Source organism: Cnephaeus nilssonii (assembly GCF_951640355.1).
Source record: "Cnephaeus nilssonii genome assembly, chromosome: 17".
Lineage (NCBI taxonomy): Eukaryota > Metazoa > Chordata > Mammalia > Chiroptera > Vespertilionidae > Cnephaeus > Cnephaeus nilssonii.
The window spans coordinates 21711316-21731475 of NC_137088.1; the positions used below are offsets into that span (position 1 = coordinate 21711316).

A 20160-nucleotide genomic window follows, 5' to 3' on the forward strand; every position below is an offset into this window, starting at 1 on the left:
ATTGATTACTAAAGTATGGCATTTCATTTAAGCAATGATTAATTGAAAGATTATACACTATTGCAAACTGCCAAATTAGGCCATCATCATACATACCAAAAAAAAAACACCCCAAAAAAACAAAAAACAAACCCAAACAAAAATACACTAGAAAGAATGAGAAATGTGAAATGACCCAAAAACCACAGTTGAGCAGCTACTGTAGATTCTCTGATTGATCCTAAGAAAAGGCAGAACAGGCCATCTGTTTCCAGCCAATGAGGGAACTTCCAAATGTCTCTCAAATCTTAGCTAAAAAAAGAGAAAATTCTAACAAAGATTATGCTCATGGTTATGTTAAAAGAACATAAACTATGAACTATTTGCACGTAACCTTCCTGTATAAAATGCTCATACAATCCACAGTGCTTTCAGATCTGTGTCTCAGCATGGGCAATTTTTCATGAATAAGTGCTCTGGTGTCTCTAATGGCATAGTGAGTTTGTGGGACATACATTCATGCGTGAGCTCAGAGTACCATTTACAAAGACACCTTTGTCACTGAGTAAGAAAGTTCTAATCCCACAACACTCATGTCTTATATCTACATCAGGAGAAAAACCTGTTTCAGGAAGATAACATGGGATAAAAATAATTGATTACAGCCAAATTATTTTATTGGTATGCTGAAGTTTATTTTCATTAACTGCACCCAATTTCCTTTCTGTCCTCTTTTCTTTTAAAGATTGGAAGTTGGTGCAAACCGAGGTAAGAAAAATGGGTAGACAGGTCCCAGGTTTGCAATCCATTCTTAATAGTTGCCTGGAGGTCATTTAATTGAGGACAGGCTATTGACAGCCATTCAAAAGGAAATCTCAAGTTTCTCTGGTTTGCAGAACCTCAAATTAAAGTTCCAGTTACATTTCTTCCAAATATGTTAGAGGAGCTACATTTTCTAACATCTCAATTATAAAAGTAACTCTAAAATAAATTAGACCGCAGAATATGCTGGAATGTTGGAGTCAAATACTCTATTAAAGAGTCCTCTGGAATTTACTTGCTATTGATACTGTTGTAAAGGCATTTTCTTCAAATGTCTAGGAAATGTCCAAGTCTCAAAATAAAACACCAGCGTTGAGGCGTCAGCTTTTGTTTTCCTTTAGAAGAGTTGAGTAGGACTCTTAAGTCTAGCAATGCATTTGAAGACATATAACTAACTTTGTTTGATGGTTTGATGGGGTGTGAAATATAATAAGTAGTGGGAGTTTGCATGAACATTCAAAATGAGTTTTTAGCCAGCGGGTGGTTGAGTGATTGGACTTGAAGGAAACACAGGGCAATGGGCTTTGCCAGAGAGACCTAACTTTTAAAAATGAGAAGTAGGTAGAGTATAGAGAGATAAAAAATAGAGAAACAAGAAACACGGGAAGAATGCACAAGAGAAAAGTGTCAGAGGGAAAGTGGGGTGGGCAGGAAGAGATTAACCAAAGAATTTATATGCATATATGCATAACCCATGGGCACAGACAATTGTGTGGTGATGGCCTTGGAGGGGCAGGTGCAGGATGGAGGGGTCAGTGGGGAAAAAACCACAAAGGGGATATCTCTGTAATACACAATCACATCATTCTTGAAATTAAAGGATCTTATATCATTCCTACTTACAAATTCCATTTTCCATTATGAGGTATTGAAGACATGAAATGGGTAGGACATAAGCTCAGAAGAGTTTCTGTCATCAATTTGCTTTGCTGTTACTTGATTCATTATGGTAAAAACTAGAGGACTGGTGCACAAAATTCATGCACTGGGGTCGTGGGGGGGGGAGGGAGGAGGGGTCCCTCAGCCCAGCCTGCACCCTCTTGCAGTCCAGGACCCCTCGGGGGATGTAGCAGTGCGCCAAGCAGCAGGTGACCAGGGAGGAGCCTGAATCGGGGCGGGGCACCACACCGCTCGCGCTTATCCTGGCCCACTGCGCCTGCCACCGCTTGGTAGTGCTGCCACGGAGTCAGGAGAGGCTCCCGCTGTGGCTCGCCAGCCATGAGCCCGGCTTCTGGCTGAGCGGTGCTCCCCCTGTGGGAGTGCACTGACCACCAGGGGGCAGCTCCTGCGTGGAGCATCTGCCCTCTGGTGGTCAGTGCACATTATAGTGACGGGTCATTCTGCCTTAACAGTGGCTTAGGTTTTTATTATATAGATAGTATGTTGTAATATTCTTATTTGTACATTTGTGGTTAGAGACCATACATTGATCCTCCCAATGTGCTGAATACTTTATATATAATTTAATCCTATATTGTATAATTTAATTTCTTATAACTCTAAAAGCTAAATGTTATAATATGAAAGGTTGATATTAAAATATTAGTGCTTAGATTAAAGCAAAACAGGACCAAGAGTAGACATTTGTTAAGGAGAAGGACCAGCTTTTGAACCTGGGTTTGTGTGAGTTGTTAAGTCTTTCCACTTTTTTAGCATGCTGTGCCACCTCCTCATCCTTCTTGTTGGTCAGTGCACTCCTTATAGACTTCATCTCTTTCAGAGAAATGGCTGCCCAGTGGATTTTTCTTGTAATTACTCTTCCCTCCACCTGCAAGTGGAAATTTCCCATATTGTCCTCTGCTCACAACCACCTTCATCTAGGACACATTGTCTGGAGACTTGGTGTTATTTTTATTTTGAGCATGAAAGCTTTTGTGATGTTCTTCATCACCACCTCACACCCCCTCATAGAAGTTCTAGTTATGATTGCAAAGGTATTTGGGGGAAATTGATGTGTTAATGGTCTGTGCATGCAAAGGGTTGGGTAATATAAGAGCTTTTTGGAACCACAGACTGAACTCTCACAAACATCCCAACACTTCGTTTTCCAAGAATAGAACTCTTTGGTTACCCCCTTGTGGACTTTGCAGAAGACTTTTTATAGGTCAGACCTATGGTGTGAAGAAATTAAAGACTCCATAGCTGTTGTTTTTCTCACAAGAATCCACTCTCCTATGTAATTTCTTAGACCTTAAAAATATTGATAAACTAAAGCACTCTGAACCATGTTTTAACCATTCCACTAACTGACATTTGATTTTTAATTTCACCTATAGACACCAACTCTCGGCTGACAAATCCATTACGTGGCAACCATAATGCCCTTTTCATGGATTTGAACCAATGGAAATAGGGCAAAAATGGTTTAGTCTCCAGCCAGGTACACAAAAGCTGGTTTAACTCACAGTGCAATCAATGTACAGGATATAGTTTATTTACACATTTGCCTAAGCCTTGCCATAAAAATTTGGGAAGAAAATGTGTTTAGGCTTCTATCAGATGGTATCCTCTTTAGTCCAGTTTCTGGAAAACATGTTTCAAATTCCATGGAACAGCTTTGGTAGGTGTCATTCAGGGAGAAAGGTGAGCAACTTTGGGTGCATACCAGAGGTGTCAAGAGGCACACAATAATGGGAACAGGGAAATCCATGAACACCAACATCTTGGGCAAAAATGGATGGAAACAGGAGTAGCATGACCAGGAAGTGGTAGGGCCTCTCAGGAAAAAACTCAGCACTTAGGGCCCTGATAAGCTCAGGTCTTGGTGGAGAACCCAGTTCCAACTGCTGAGGGTCCAGGAACACATGATTTATCTGTAGTCACGGATCTGGCTCTCTCTCTCTCTAAGTCTGAGCCTAATCTGCCTTTCCTGGTTCTCAACCCTTTTGACCTATTTCTACTCTCTTCCTCCATAAAATGACAGCATTTCCAATATTTATAAATATTGTTAACATAGTAATAATTTTTAATCATTATAAATCATCAACATTATGATGCACCACATAAATATTTTTAAGGATCTTTCAGGATATTGCAAAATTCTCTCAGCTGCAGTTATTTAGAGAGTATTTTTTTTATCCCCAGTCACTTTTCAGTATGCATGTGCTCAATTTTTTCATTTTCATTGATCAATCCCTTAGCCCTCTGCTCCTTTATCTCCCACTTTAATCTCATTTGATTATTTACCTGTAGCTCCCATTAGACGGGCTTCTTCATGAGAGTAGGGATTATGGTTTCTTTATACACTTGATTCTCAAGCCTAGCTCAGGGTATAGCAACTCATTCCAATGAGAATGTCCAAATTACTGAACATACACTCAATACATACACTGAATGGCCAGATTATTATGATCTCTGAACGCATAATAATCTGGCCACTCAGTGTATATCCTATATAATAAAAGGCTAATATGCAAATTGTCCTCTCGACCAGGAGTTTGACCAGCAGGCAGGCCAGCCAACCGCCCATGTCCCCTCCCCCTGGCCAGGCTGGCCAGACCCCACCCATGCACGAATTCATGCACCGGGCCTCTAATACACACACACACACACACACACACACACACACACACACACACACAGAGTGGCCAGATTATTATGTGTTCAGAGATCATCATAATCTGGCCACTCAGTGTATTTGTTAAGTGATAAAGCATATCTTTCTAAATAGATGCTCTTGCCATGTATATAAAACAGGCTTTGGGTTTGCAGAATGTCTTGAACTGCAGCCACATACTTAACCTTTTGACTTCAGGTAAGCTAGCCCAACTTTTTCAACTAAGCAGTGAAATTAAAAATACCTCTTTTGTTGTTGAGAGGATTGAAAAAGATAATTGTGTAAAACATCTGTCATGGTGACTAGGGTGTGATTACTGCTTAAAATGCTGCCTTCTTTTCACCTTTTCTGTAATCTTCTATCACTTCTCATAAATAACTATATTATTCAAAAATAAATTAGCTTTCTAACTTAGAAGATAAGTTGACAATTTTCATCATATATCATTTATATAACCAAAAATGGACATGTCAGTGAGGAAATTTAGTTGTTAGAATAAAGTGATCCTTGAATGTAGACAGAGGATGAAATATATTGAATATCTCAAAGGTATCACTATCACTTAGCATAATCATGTCTCCTGAGTGATTCCACCGAGGTGTCTAAAAATTTGAAGGAGGATATTTTGACTCACTATTGTGACTGCAATGCCATTTGGACCCCCCCTCCCCCAATCTGGGTACCATCTTTTGTTTTATCTCATACTCTTGGCTTCTTGTTCAAAGAAATAAACACATATTTAAATTATTTTGTCCAATCAATAAAACATGATTTGTAGAAATATGAGGTAAATACAGTTGACAATGTTTAAAACAGAGCATGTTAAAATTGGTTAGTTCCAAAAACAACCTGATTGAAAATAAACATTCTTTAGAAACACTGAAAACAGGAAACATTGATTGGGGAAAAATTCGACACAGAAATAATCATAATACCTCAAATTGCACAAAGTAAAATTTGTTGCTGACCAAAAAATGATGGAGGCCTAAATCTTGAAAAATTAGATCTTGAAACCTTAAACTGAGAAAATTGGACTTGGTAGAAATGTTGTTATAAAAGAACACATCTTTTCAGATTCGGGATTTAAAAAAAAAAAAAGATTGATGAATTAAACCTTAGGTGTAACATTTATGTAGAAAAGAACTTGTCTTGATAAAAATAATTCTAATAGAAATTTGAAAAGGCAATGCAAAATAATTGTTTTAACCTGCTGTATATGTATTTGATCCAAAAATTATTCTATATAATAAAAGGGTAACATGCAAATCGACCTAACGGCAGAATGAACCGTTGCTATGACACGCACTGACCATAGCAATGAACCGTTGACACGCACTGACCATAGCAATGACACACACTGACCATAGCAATGAACACGCACTGACCATAGAACGAACCGTTGCTATGACATGCACTGACCACCAGGGGGTAACTCATTGCAGGAGCTACCCCCTGGTGGTCAGTGTGCTCCCACAGGGGGAGCGCTGCTCAACCAGAAGCCCGGCTGACGGCTGCGCCAGTGGCAGTGGTGGGAGCCTCTCCCGCCTCCACGGCAGCACTAAGGATGTCCCACTGCCGGCTCCTGGGCTGCAAAAGGGCGCAGGCCAGGCTGAGGGCCGCCCCCTACCTCGCAACCCCCCAATTCACGAATGTCGTGCACCGGGCCTCTAGTATTAGTATAATGAAGTTCTAGCAAGCACCTTCTAGCTGAGAACTCAGAAATGTTGCTATCATTCCAATGAGAATGTCCAAATTACTGAACATACAATGGAAATTTCTTTAGGTTCAAAATGGTAGGATCAGAACATCTTCTACTTATCAAAACCAGTTCAATATTTGGTCAAATAAAGATTTTCAATAGATTGCTATTTCTGAATATAATTATTGATTCATAGAAAATTTTACTAAAATAATTCCACTCAAAGATGGAATTCTTCCCCTCTAAAGAATAAAAAGTGTTTGATTACTAATTTGAAAGAATACTAAATTCTAAAATTTGGCAGTGGCAATGAATTTCCCCCTCTCTCTCTCTCTCTCTCTCTCTCTCTCTCTCTCTCTCTCTCTCTCTCTCTCTTGTACACACTCAATCTGGCCATAACATTTGTAAGTCATGACTACCATAACATGGCTTGCTTACACCATTCACCAGGTATGTGGTTGATAGAGAAATCACAGAGTTACATATGCTCAGTTGTCAACAAAATAATGCTTGGTTATTCATTAAAAAATATCTAACTCTTCAGGATCCTATTACACCATGGTATTATTTTTTGGATTTTTGAAAATATATTTGCATTGTTATGAAGAAAAATTTTTTAATGTATTGTTATTGATTTCAGAGAGGAAGGGAGAGGAAGAGAGAGACAGAAACATCAATGATGAAAATCATTAATTGGCTACCTCCTGTATGCACCCCACTGGGCATGTGCCCTTGACAAGAATTGAACCCGAGACCCTTCAGTCCACAGGCCGGTGCTCTATACACTGAGCCAAACTGGCTAGTGCTAAACAAACATTTTTTTATGAAACATATAAAACACTGTTATGGAGACAGGAATCATTACCCTCACTTATGATATACTCTAATATAAATCACATGCTAATCGACTCTCTTTGAAATCATTTTATAGGTTACTCCTGAGTGGGTCAGAAAGAGTCACTGCTTATTCCCAAATATACCATTTCAGCCACTGAATAGCTTTGCAACCTATATACCTAAGCCGGTACATTTTTTAAATGAATGGAATTAGCCCAGCACTAAAACATGATTTTATGGGCAGATGATAAAATTAGAAATACTGCCCTCCTTTTGTGCATCACATTCAAAAAAGCCAACCTTGACAGAATTCCATTTTAAACTAGAAAGATTGCTAAAAATAAGCCTGTAATCCCTGACCATCAGTAACAGGTTTTCAGTAAAGACTGCAGGCAGTTTGGGCACTGGCTTCAATACTGTAAATACAGACTCTTGGCAATAAAATCAGCTGCTGTCGTAAAGATTTTAACAGCCCATTGCACGCCAATAACAACAATAATGACAGCTAAAACAACAGGAGCAGTGGCATCAGTAACAGTTGACATGTACGGAGCCTTCATATTTAATTCACATAACGACCCTATGAAGTACCTAATCCTATCTGTCTTTTGCAGACAAGGAGATAGCACCTTAGAGAGGTAATTAATACACATAAACTGACAGATGCAAAGTAGAGGAGGCAGACTTTGAAGACTGAACCTAGAACTCACATTCTTTAGAACTGGCACATAATATCGTATCCTGTGAGACCAAATACGGGTTCACAGGGAGCTGTCAAGCTAAAGGCTAATTTCCAATACCTTCGTAAGAGAGAATGGACATAGAGTTCAAAAGCTACATTAACTTTGATTTCTGTCTTTAATATTTCAATGGAATGAATTTTCTGGTATCCAATGCCAGTCTGTTTAATTTTGGTGTAGGGAGCAGGGGCATTGACACATATACTGGGATGGATACAAATCCAACTGTTTTTAAAAAGAGGGCCTTCATTAATCATTTTTATCTGGAATGGAGTTATGGGCTCTCAGTTTCTGAGGAAATAAAATTAGGTTTTGTCTTTGTCTTTTCTGACTAGTCTCAATGGCAAAAAACAAAACCAAAATGACTCTTCTGTCCATTTAAAGGAGATTTATCAACAAAGAGATTTTGTCAATAGCCTCCGTGGGGTCTTAGACTATGAAACACATCCTAATTATTTCTTCTGTTTGTGTCTAGTTGTAGAAATAACAAATACAAAGCAAACACCCACATATTCACACATGACAAAAGAGGAGAGAAGAGATACTGAAATTTTTTAGGCCAGATATATCTAATTCGTTTAATGAAATGTTTAATTATCTTGTATTTCCTATTATGTATCTCTGAGTTATATTCATGTTTATGAAAATCTCAAATGGGAAAGTATCCTAGTGAAAATTTTTTATAAATTTGGTACCCCTTTATAATTCACATAATCAGGATAATAAACAGGAAAACTTTTCATTAGTGCAAGTCTATAGTTTGTGAGACCAATTTCCTACAAATAGCACGTGTACTCCTTTTCGTGAGGACTAAAGCATGTGGCAGATATCATGAAAAATATTTTCTGTGTTTCTCCCCTTTGAGTTTGTAATAAAATTCGCCAAATTCTATATGAATGAGGCCATGCCTTCTCTGGCCTCTGTTGTCTTGGGGATTACGTCAGCACATCTAAACCAGGCTTCCAACCCATTATTTTGGTTTTATCCCTCTCTTTAGTCTACCTCTGGGATGGCAAATAGGCAACCTATGTATGTGGGCTTAGTCAGGCCCACAGGTATTTTGTTTGGTTTATACTATGCTTTTCAAGTTCTGAATTATTTGTCAATCTTTAAATGTCAGAAGTATTTACCAAAGAAATCTCAATTGACCAAAAAGTTCTGATTCCCAAATTCTCTAGAAAAAGCAGATGGTCACATTTTATCAATGTTGGTGCCAGAGTCAAGTCATGGCTGGTTCCCGCAGATGGGACTTAGGTTCTCCACTTCCTTCAGAACCTAACTTCACTAACCTTTACTTTAATACCTGTCCCACTTCACCCCATATGCTCTCCTCTTTCTCCTTTGGACTTTTTAGTTTGTGACCCTGGCTGTTCAAGAATTTTCTACTCTAAACAAATGCATCTCATCCACTCACTGATCCTCAAGTACATTGTGAAATTTTCTACTTCCATGCATTTGTTCACACTGTACCCCTTACCTAAATGCTCTCTGATGAATCTCCCCCCAAAATAGTACTGACATTTTGAAACCCAGTTCAAATACTATCTTCACAGAGATTCAGTTTGAATCACTTCTATTTTCTAGTATTTAAAAAAAATAATTTCTGTGTCCACCTCATGACTTTTTTTTGTTGTTGTTGTTAATCTTCACCGGAGGATATTTTTTTCCATTGACTTTTAGAGAGAGTGGAAGGGAAGGAGGAAGAGGAGGGCGAGAGGGAGAACGAGAAACACTGATGTGAGAGAAAGAGAGAGAAAGAGAAACATCGATGTGAGAGAGACACATTGGTTACCTCCCACATTTGCTCTGACCAGGGCTGAGATCGAACCTGCAACCCAGGTACAATTCCTCTGACCATGAACCGAACCTGCGATCCTTCGGTGCTTAGGCTGATGCTCTAACCACCTCTAACAGCACAGTACACTTCTAAAAGGCAGACTCTAATTTATAATTCTTTCTATTGCTCATAACCTTGTCCTACTTAAAGGCCTCAACAAGTATTTATTTGATAGTAAATATTGGAAACTTTGTAGGGTTTAAATGAAACAACCTCAAAGACTTCTTTTTCTCTTCTATTTTTCTCTATATCTATAAACTCTTAGGAAAATAATCTGTAGTTCATTAAATTGTCACCTCTTTTAAAAGAGTTACTATGATTAATATAGTAACTAGAAAGAAATAATTGTATATTAAGCACATTTAGTGATGTCTTCTTAAGACAGCAGCATAATTTATTTTCCTAGTAATTGGACAATTTTGTTTGAAGAGTTAGAGATTGGAAGTCTTAAGTCTAAATGATGTTCCCTCAGACATTCCAAGTGCAAATAAGGTCTTGAGTAATTAACTCATATTCAATTGGCCTTTTATGGGTTGAATTACAATTATTCTTATATTTCAAACAAAACATATAACAAAATCACACTGGAATTTAGGCTATGTTTTTTTTTTGGGGGGGGGGGCGTGGAGAAGGGCACCAGAAATTTTTAATGCGGTTCTGGCAAGATTTTGAACTTAGATAATGTGCAAGCTTCTCTGACATAAACACCTGGAAATATGTAAAACTGAGAAGTGGCAAGTTTGTTAGCTGAGACCGTCGTGGTGGTGGTGGTGGTGGTAGTGTTGGTGGTGCTGGTGGTGCTGGTGGTGCTGGTGCGCTGTTGGTTGGGAGACAAGGATGGGCAGCTCATTAGAGTGATAATGTCTGTGGGCTTGTTTTCCTGCCTGTATATGCACAAGAGAGAACAGTTAAATCCTACAAATACCTGGAATTGACACCTGTATACAACGGGGATAGTGAAAGTGTGGTACCTGCAGGAAGAAGGGTAGAAAATAATTGCCCCAAACCTTACAAGATGACAAGGAAATTTGAGTTTGAATAAAGTAGTCTCTTGAGAGTTTTTAAATTTCAAACTTGTGCCTTGTATGCATTGGTGTCTGAAGGTACACTATTCATGAGGCACAAGAAACCTGAAGCTAAGAAATGAAAAAAATTTGATCCCTCAGGCAAGGGATGTCTACTGTACTTGACAACAGGAAGAAACCAAACAACTAAAAAATTCTGGCTATTCTCATACTTCAATCCGCACAGAATTTTTTTAAAAGGTCCATTGAAGAGGAGTTCATGACAAAAATTTAAAAAATATTACAAAATACATGAGAAAATAGCTTACCTTTTGCAAGAGTTAGATGAACAGAAAATTAGTACATGATGAACTTACATTAATAAATAAAATGGAAATACATTAAGAGTATATTTAAAATATTTAAATTCAATTCAGAAATTTGATCTAATAGACAAAAAAAATAAGGAACTGGAATTATAAAAAGGAAATTAAACACTATGGAAAATGAATAGAGATCTAAAAAAGCACCAAATAAAATTTCTATATATGTTTGATATAAAATCCTATCTAATAAAGAGGGAATATGCTAATTGACCCTCATGCTGTTGCAAAGATGGCAGTGCCCACAGCCAATAAGGAGGGAATATGCTAATTTACTGCCCCGCCCTCAAAGATGGCAGCGCCCATAACCACAAGATGGCGGCGCCCCGTCCCCTCAGCCCTGCTGGGGCAGCAGGTGTGGCAAGGCTCCGCACGCCTGCCTCCAGAATTCCCCAGTCCCCTCAGCCCCCCCAGCCACCCAGGGCCAGCCCGAGGCACAGGCAAGCCTCAGATGGTGACTGCCCAGCCACCCAGGGCCAGCCCAAGGTGCAGGCAAGCCTCGGATGGAAGCCGCCCATCCACCAAGGGCCGCCCTAGGCTCAGGTAACCAGGGCCAGCCGAGGCTTGCACTGCCGGCAGTGGCAGCAGCAGAGGTGTGATGGGGCGTCGCCTTCCCCTGATTGCCAGGTCGCCTCCTGCCCCTGAGGACTCCCAGACTGTGAGAGGGGGCAGGCCGGGCTGAGGGACTCACCCTCCAGTGCATGAATTTTCATGCACCGGGCCTCTAATAGTTAATAAAGATCTATAATATGTGTATAATTAACTTCAGCATTTTGATCTAATTTACGTATGTAAAACCTTGAACTAAAGATAATATGCAAGAAATTATTCTGTTCAAACATACAAAGAATGTATTCCAAATCGAGCCTTAACAAGCACAAAAGAATCAGTATTATATAGACTAAATTCTGTGACAAGCAAGAATATAATTAGAAATCAATAATGAAGAGTTAACTTTAAAAGTCCCATATAATCTGAATAACAATTTTTAAAAGACTTCAACATTTAAAAATATACAACATTAAATAGATTATTTATGAATGAAGAGAATTGCAAATTAGTGAGCTAAGTGTCTAATTTACCAAAGAGGAAACTAGAGTGCCCCCAAAACTATGAAAGTGTGTTCTATCTTACTTAGGAAAGTGGAAATGAAAATAAAAATTAGACACTATTTCATACCCTCCACTCCCCTCCCCACACCCAATTTTCACAAGTTTTAAGACACCGGTAACGATTGCTGGTGAAAATCTGGGGCAAGAATGCATATAATACTGCCAAATAATAAATTACTACAGCTGCAGATACACATGCCCTTTGAGCAGGCGTACTTCTATGTATCTTATCCAGAGAAACTCTTGCATATGTGCACAACAAAACTTGTATTTGATTGCTGATTGCTTACCAATTGTAATAGTGAGAGGTGCAAAACAGCTCAGTAGGGGAATAGATAAATAAACCTAAAGGATGAGCAAACTGGCTTATTGTCAAATAGAATTCTATTAAATCGTTAAAAATAAATATATAGGATTTACATCTATTATTATAGTCTTTTTTTTTTTTTTTTAAGCTCTGTAGAATGTAAAAAGTTACAAAGAAAGCAAGAAATCCCAGCCCTGGTATAAACTATTTGTGTGATCTAGGACAAGTTATTTAATCATATGCCTAAGTTTTCTGAGTATTGTGCTAATTGTTTTGGGCTCATAGAATTATAGCAGGATTAAATGAATTAATTCATGTAATGTACCTAGAACAGGGTCTGGTACTAAGAAAAAGCCCTGTGCATGCCTACTATTATCATCAGTATTACTACTACTACTACTCCCATTTGTAGTGATTTATGTGGAGGTTAAAGGGACACAATAATAGCAAGTTGTGCCGAAATCGGTTTGGCTCAGTGGATAGAGCATCAACCTGCGGACTGAAAGGTCCCAGGTTCGATTCCGGTCAAGGGCATGTACCTTGGTTGTGGGCACCTCCCCAGTAGGGGGTGTGCAGGAGGCTAACTCTCTATCCCTTTCCCTTTCTCTCTGTAAAAAAAATCAATAAAATATATTAAAAAATAATAGCAAGTTGTTTTACTAATACATTTATATAGTAAAAGCATCTAAGAATAGTAAGGAGGAAGGTGCAGGTGGGGATTATATTTAGTGGGACTTTGACTTTATCTGTAATATTGCATTGACTTGAAAATAGAAATTAAGCAAATATAGCAAAATGTTTAAAAAGATATAATTTCCCAAGGGTGACTATTATATTCAATCTAAACATTTTTATATATTAAAAGTATTTATTAATTTATAAAACAAGTCTCCAGGGAATAAACTTTCCAAACTTAGTTCCCTTTTTTGTAAAACGGGGTTGAAAGTATCTGCCTCAATTTTTCAATGAAGATCAGCTGAGCCCTAGCTGGTTTGGCTCAGTGGATAGAGCGTCGGCCTGCGAACTGAAGGGTCCTGGGTTTGATTCTGGTCAAGGGCACATGCCCGGGTTGCGGGCTCGATCCCCAGTGTGTGGCGTGCAGGAGGCAGCCAATCAATGTTTCTATCTTTCCCTCTCCCTTCCTCTCTGAAATAAATAAAAAACATATTTAAAAAAAAGATCAGCTGAGATAAGGCACACAAATATATTAAGTGTTGCACCATCCATGTAGTTTGTGCTTAATAAATGTTAATCTAAATATTTATTTGGTATAAATTATTTTTAAAAATGTAAAGAAAAATAACTTTACAAATAATTCCACTTCTCATTGAATTTATTTCCACTCTCTCTCTCTCTCTCTCTGTATTTTCCTTTTTGTCCTATGTAGGAATCAAGTAATATATGGAAATATGCATCCTCAGTTCTTCACTTGAAATAGCCTGAACTTTCGCCCATGTCATTAAATAGTCATGATGCTTAATGATCTATTATTTCTTACATTTGTGGTTTTTAGCAAACCCTTTCCTGTCCTTTTCTCTGTGCTTCATAGTTGGTGTGATTTATAAGGTATATGTGCTACTTTACAATTTGATGGTGTCATTTAAATTTTAAAAAGCCCATTTAACTTATAGTTTTCTAGTTATTAGTCAATATTGATCGTTTCCTCTACCATTTTATTCATTAAAAATTTTTTAAACAACCTTGAAAAAATCTTTAATGATATATAGAACTAAAATAAATCCAAGAAGATTTTTAAAAATTACAACTATGTTACCCTTTTGTCTTTTTTTATAACTTTATTTTTATTGTTGATACTATTACAGATACCCCCATTTCTCCTCCCCGCTTTGCCCATCTCCAGTCAGCACCTGCCCCCTCTGGCCATCACGACATTGTTGTCTGTGTCCATGGGTTATGCATATATACCTCCTTTCCCTACCTTCATCTCCAAGGTGGGAAATTTTGTACAATTTAAAGACTCTGATATTCTTGGTTGGAATAAAAACAGCTAATGGGCCTGAGGGGACTACCATTCTGTTTTAAAGCAATGTCTGTGCAGTAGAAAAAAATTGTTCCATTTTCTCAGATACCTAATCTCTCTGAATCAAAGGACACAGTGTGAGTATGGGATAAAGGGCTTCCATTAGAGTGGTTCTCTTAAAAACTCAAGTTGTCTGTTAATTATATTTAAAAATCCAATTCTATTTACCGGTCTTTTAGTGCTTTCATTTCTTGTAATGATAAATAAATGGTTGGTCCTAATTTTCAGTGAAGGTTAAGATGTAACATTATGTCTTTATCTTGCCCTTCATATGAAAGTTATTGGGTAGATGGAAGAGGCTTCATTAAGGGTTGTTATTAAAAACATTTTTATCTGGATCCAATATTCTTAAATTTAGTGAGGGAGGGAAATAGGTAAAGAAAGGTAACTAACTTAAAAATACTGACATTCTGATGGTTTTCCCTGAAACTCACATTTTATTTTCTATTATTTCTTTAAAATGTTTACTCATCAGCATGGGGAATTAAAAACTTTATGTTTGGATTTATGGAAAGAAATATATAAACTAAAAAGTAATTTTTAAAAAGACATATCAGGTCACCTCTACTCACTCTTTAAAACAGGGGCCAGAAGCCACAAAAACCAGTTTGCATATTTTTGGAAGTAGAACTGTGCATTTTTATGAAGAAATACCTTAGAGTAAAAGAACTCTCTTCAGAAATAGCTATGTTCAGAAATACCTTAGAATAAAATAAAAAGTCTTTGTTTCCCCCTTCTTCATATAAAAATAAGAAACTGAATCAGAAATAAAATTTTGAACATTTTAATCACATTTTCTACCTCCCATCTAAAGAGTGGTATTGCTTTTTCTCAATTTAAAAAATCATTACATTTCTTAAAAGTTACATTTGAAGTGAAATTATTTATTGAGCTTGTTTGCATCATAAAATTGGAAGTGTAATGGCTGTGACTAAAATCCTCCAATGGTTAAGAATTTTAGGATGAAGTGGATTAAACAAAAGGGATTTCATGGAATGTATATTATTAAAACATGTTCTACTTTTGAGTTAGGGCAGCTCTGACCCAGTTTTAACTTATTATGAAAGACATGTCAACAGACTCAAATATTATTTCTTCAGCATACCTATGCTTCAGGAGTAAGACAGTTTTCTTAAAGGAATTGTTAGCTAAATCCTCTCCAAGTTGAAAACAATCTTAGAGACATCTTAGCGCTAAGATGTTTTCCTTACAAGGAGTCCAGGAAAGAACATCATGGAATACACAATCCGTAATTTTATGCAAACTATTTGTATGTGGGTATATGGATTTATCATGAGAGATCTACAGCTCCCATTCATTTTCCAAAAGGGCTGTGACTCAAGAAGGATTGAGACTCACTAAGAATCAGTCAAGTATCTCATTTCAAAGAGATAATTGGGACAGATATGGCTTGATAAAATTTCCTAGGCAATACAGCTAATTAGTATTAGGACTGTGGTTAGAATAGAGGTTCCTAACTTTCTAGCTAAGAATTTCTCTATTACACCATGTTCTTTTATGAAAAATATTTTTGAGGGTTATGATTTAAAGTTTGGTTTGACTCTGTGGAGTACCAAGAATAAAAAATAATGTCTGTTAGTGATTTATAAAATATATTTTCAGTAAAATCTTCTAATGAAGTTAGAGTAAATATTTAATAAAATAATTTTCTCAAACCAGTAGCCAAAAAAATAGCATAGACTTAGATAAGTCAGGAGAAATTTATTAGTACTTTAGATTATATGATTATCTTCTTAAAAACTCAAATTAATTAAAATTTATTAGACACATTTGAGATTTCTATAAAATATTATTTTCAAGTCACCAGATTTTCTTATACCAATAACTGGAACACAGTTAATGAAAAATGGATAGAAATCCATAGGCACAAAAATGTATAGTACTTAGAAATAAACTTATTAAGAAATATGTGCAACCCATGTGAAGAAAACGATATAATTAATCTTAATTATATTTTTTTAAATTTAAATACGGAGATCAAATATTATAACTTTGGATGATAAAAATAGCTTTGTGAGATAAAAGCATTAATTTCCCAAAGTTAATTTCTGAAATGAACTGCAATTAAAAAGCCATTTAGATTTGGGGAAGGGGTGTAGTTTTTCTTATATTGATCTGCGTAAATGGCCAGAATGGCCTGCTCTGCTTTCTGTACCAAAATCGAAACAGTACAATAATTAAAATTCTGCAACATTGGCATAATATTAGACTGTCAGTGAAGAGAAATGAAACCTAGTAACAGTCATCAGGATGCATAATAATTATGATTAAAATGCCATATTTAATTAGTGGTAATAAATGGAATACAGGATAAATGATACTGGAAAACGAGGAAGGCATTTAAAACATGAATACCTACCTACCTACCTATCTACATACTTATATACATACATGTGTAAGGTTAGCTCCTCCCTCTGATCACCAAAAGTGAACCTCTTTTCTTTTGGATGCTCACATTACCTTTGGGCCACCCTAAAATTAGTGCTTTCTGTGTGAGATATGTCTCCAACTTGAACTCATTTAAGAACAGTAGCACTTGGCACTCCCTGAGCCAGAAACATATTAATGTCCCTAATCTTTTATTTTTTTTTAAATTTCTTTATTGATTTAATGTCCCTAATCTTAACAACCAGACAGCTCAGGAAATGACTGTGAGAAGAATGCAGGTATTTTAGGATACAGGGTTATGGTCTTCACAAATTTTCATTTTTGAAAATTGTTATAGATGACATAAATTAAAAAATGTGTTTATGTGTCAACATTTCAAATTCATTTATGCAGAATTATATAACACTTGGAAAATTTCCCTTAAACTCCCATGTATGATGGGGACACAAAATTTTACAAATGATATTTGTAAATACCCAGTCCTTGTAAATTATATTTGTATTTATCCAGAATAAATATCACAAATTCTCAAGGTATACTAAATGTGGAAAGTTTTTCATTATGATAGCTTTTTCTCTCTTTCTTAAAGGAAAAAAATGGGAAGATTTTTTTCTATTAACTTGCCACCTAAAATACAAATGATCATTTTCTTATGATGTAAAATATTGTAATGATTGGCCATAGGCCAGTTGCCTAGTGACCTGCTATTACCAGCCCTGCATTGGGTATGTCAAGATAAGATCACACATTACTTACCTAAACACTTCTACATACTTGCTGGTCATTTAAATCACCAAATCAATTGAAAGCTTAATCCAAAACTCCAGAAAAAAAAAAAGTTGTTCTAGAAAACTTTCTCAAAAGAAATTAACTTGTAAAAAGATGTGACAAATTGACAGAGGACATATATTATAGACTCATCTTTCACTTCCTCCAAGTTCTAGACAATCTTCCTTTTCACTTAAAAATGGAAAATGCGACAAAGGTAAACCCTTACCAACTTCCCACTTCAGAAGGCTGTTGTCTTCCCTCTCCATTTTTCCAATGACATACCAGATACACGCCATCCAGTGTGCAAGGAGCGCAAACATGGACATGAGCAGAGTCAGGACGATTGTGCTATGTTGGGAATAACGGTCCAACTTCTGCAGGAGACGCAAAAGACGCAGCAGCCGAACCGTCTTCAGGAGATGCACAAGAGAAACCTGTGGTGGGAGACAGGGCAACACAGCTTGGCTCAGGGGTTCACCTCATGCCGAGACAAGTTCTTGAACTTACAAGCATTCTGGAAAGTTCTTGAAATTAAGTATAATCATGATTCCATTTGTACGACCATTTCTATATCATCTCTTGACATGTATTAGGAAGTGAAAAGAGGAAGAAGGATGATTTTTTTTCTTTGAGTAAATACTTATCTTCCTTAATTAAGATTTCTTTCTTTTTCTCTACCTGTTTGATTGAATATAATTTTATTTATTCTGATACACAACTGAAACACAGTATGCTATCAGGATTGTACACTAGACATCTCATATCTTTACATACATTTTCTTTCAATTCCACATTCCCTCCTCTGTGGAAGGGAATTCTTTATAACAATAATTCATATAGACTGAAGTAAAAGCCTGTAAAGTGGTGATAAAAGTAACTTAGGATTTTGAAAAGTAATTAGAACTGTAAGACTTGACTAAGTTCTGCTCACAAGTAGAGTAGTACCTCCCACTTTATGTGCTATACCTTCTTCCTTCTAACAATATCAAGAAAGAAAACATTTGTTTGAGCATCTACAATTCTCAGATATATCCAGTGAACCAAAATCAAAGCGAACAAAACAGTTTAAAAAATCTTCTAGGTTTTGCCTTTGCATGCACGAAAGCATTAGACTTGGAGCTAAAGGTTATTTTCCTGACTTTAGGGCCCAACTGAAAAATGTGTACCATTGGCGTTCACCAGAATGGTCCCTGTCACTATTAACAACATTGGTGATGCAGTAATATATACTCCCTTCACACCTTCAAAGAGCCTCCTAAAATAAAAAAGGTAAATAAAATATTAACTCATGCAAATGGAGTTTGACAATTTTTTTTTTTTTTACCTCATCTAGCTTTTTGGAGGTGGGGGGCGATAAATCGGGGAGAAGGAATTGGTTTGTATGACTATACCAAATAACAATTTTTCCTTTACAGACAAAATCATAAACAAGGGCAGAATCTTTTAGAAGTTTGCCTTTGTAAGTAGCTGGAGTCAATCAACTTCTAGCTTCTTCCAACTAGCCATCTTCCCTTATCTCTAAGAAAAACATACCTAGATCAAGGCCTAACACATAGTATGTACTCAATAAATATTTAAGTGAGTGGATTAGTTACTAAGATACAAATACTCCAAAATTAGTATAATAATGTATATTCACTAAAAGTGTTTTCAGTTGTAATCTTATAAAATATAACAAAATCATAAGGTCAATGAGGACCTTGCCAGCTAGCTATGCTCTTTTATTTCTTGTCATATTACTTTTTTCTCCTTCACAGCCAAGTTCTAACCTATTACTTCTCCAGCTGATTATAAATCAGATGATTATATGCTAGGACTTTGCACTGCTTACTTTGTAGCTTAGAGAAATTACTAGGGGTGGAGTTTATTTTATAGATAAATTTGATAGATAGATGACATTTTTGTAACTAAAATGAAACCTGGAACACAAGTCCCTAATGGAGGAAGCCACCTGCTATGTACAGAACTGTGCCCTCCAAATATCCTATGTTCAAGTCCTAACCCTCAATGTGATGGTATTTGGAGATGGAGCCTTTAGAAGGTAATTTGGGTTAAATGAGTTCATGAAGGTGGGGTCCTATTGATGGGGTTAGTGCCCTTATGGGAAGAGACCAGAGAGTGCTCTCTTTCTCTTCCCCTCTCTTGTCATCTTCTCTCCTTCCTTTCCTTCACCACGAGGGCACAGTAAGAAGACAGCTGTCTATAAGCCAGAAAGAGAGCCCTTACCCAGAACCAAATTGGCCGGGACATTGAGCTTAGGCTTTCTAGCCTTCAGAACTGTGAGAAATAAATTTATGTTGTTTAAGCTACTGAGTTTATAATATTTTGTTATAGCAGCCTGAGCAGGCTAAGACACCATTTGAACACAGTATTGATGCAGGCAATCTTCTGTTTTCTCTGATCAGAATGGGGGTGTTTGAGGAATAACATGGAACTGTCCTTACATGAGAACAATAGTCATTTGCAAAGATAAGGAACATGGTCTAGCCTGGGTGTCCAGGGTAGGCAGCCCCAATGATTTTGCTGGCACTTAAAAAAATTACACTTATTCCTTTCAGAGTGAACAGCTTTCTGCTATAAATGTGAATTTTGGCTCCAACAAATGACAGAAAAAAAGAAGCACATTTGATATAAATGGAAATATATAATCTGAAAAAAGGAAA

General features: G+C 36.8%; 1 protein-coding gene across 1 annotated transcript in view; it reads right to left on the reverse strand.

Moving 5' to 3' along the window:
• Nucleotides 1–20160, reverse strand: part of KCNH8 (potassium voltage-gated channel subfamily H member 8) — a gene marked incomplete at both ends in the record, with an annotated part of 278772 nt that overhangs the window by 73412 nt on the left and 185200 nt on the right. Inside the window, one exon of the mRNA XM_079794504.1 lies at nt 17724–17931. Within this exon, the coding sequence (XP_079650630.1) occupies nt 17724–17931 (208 nt within the window). The remainder of the gene's footprint in view (nt 1–17723; nt 17932–20160) is intronic.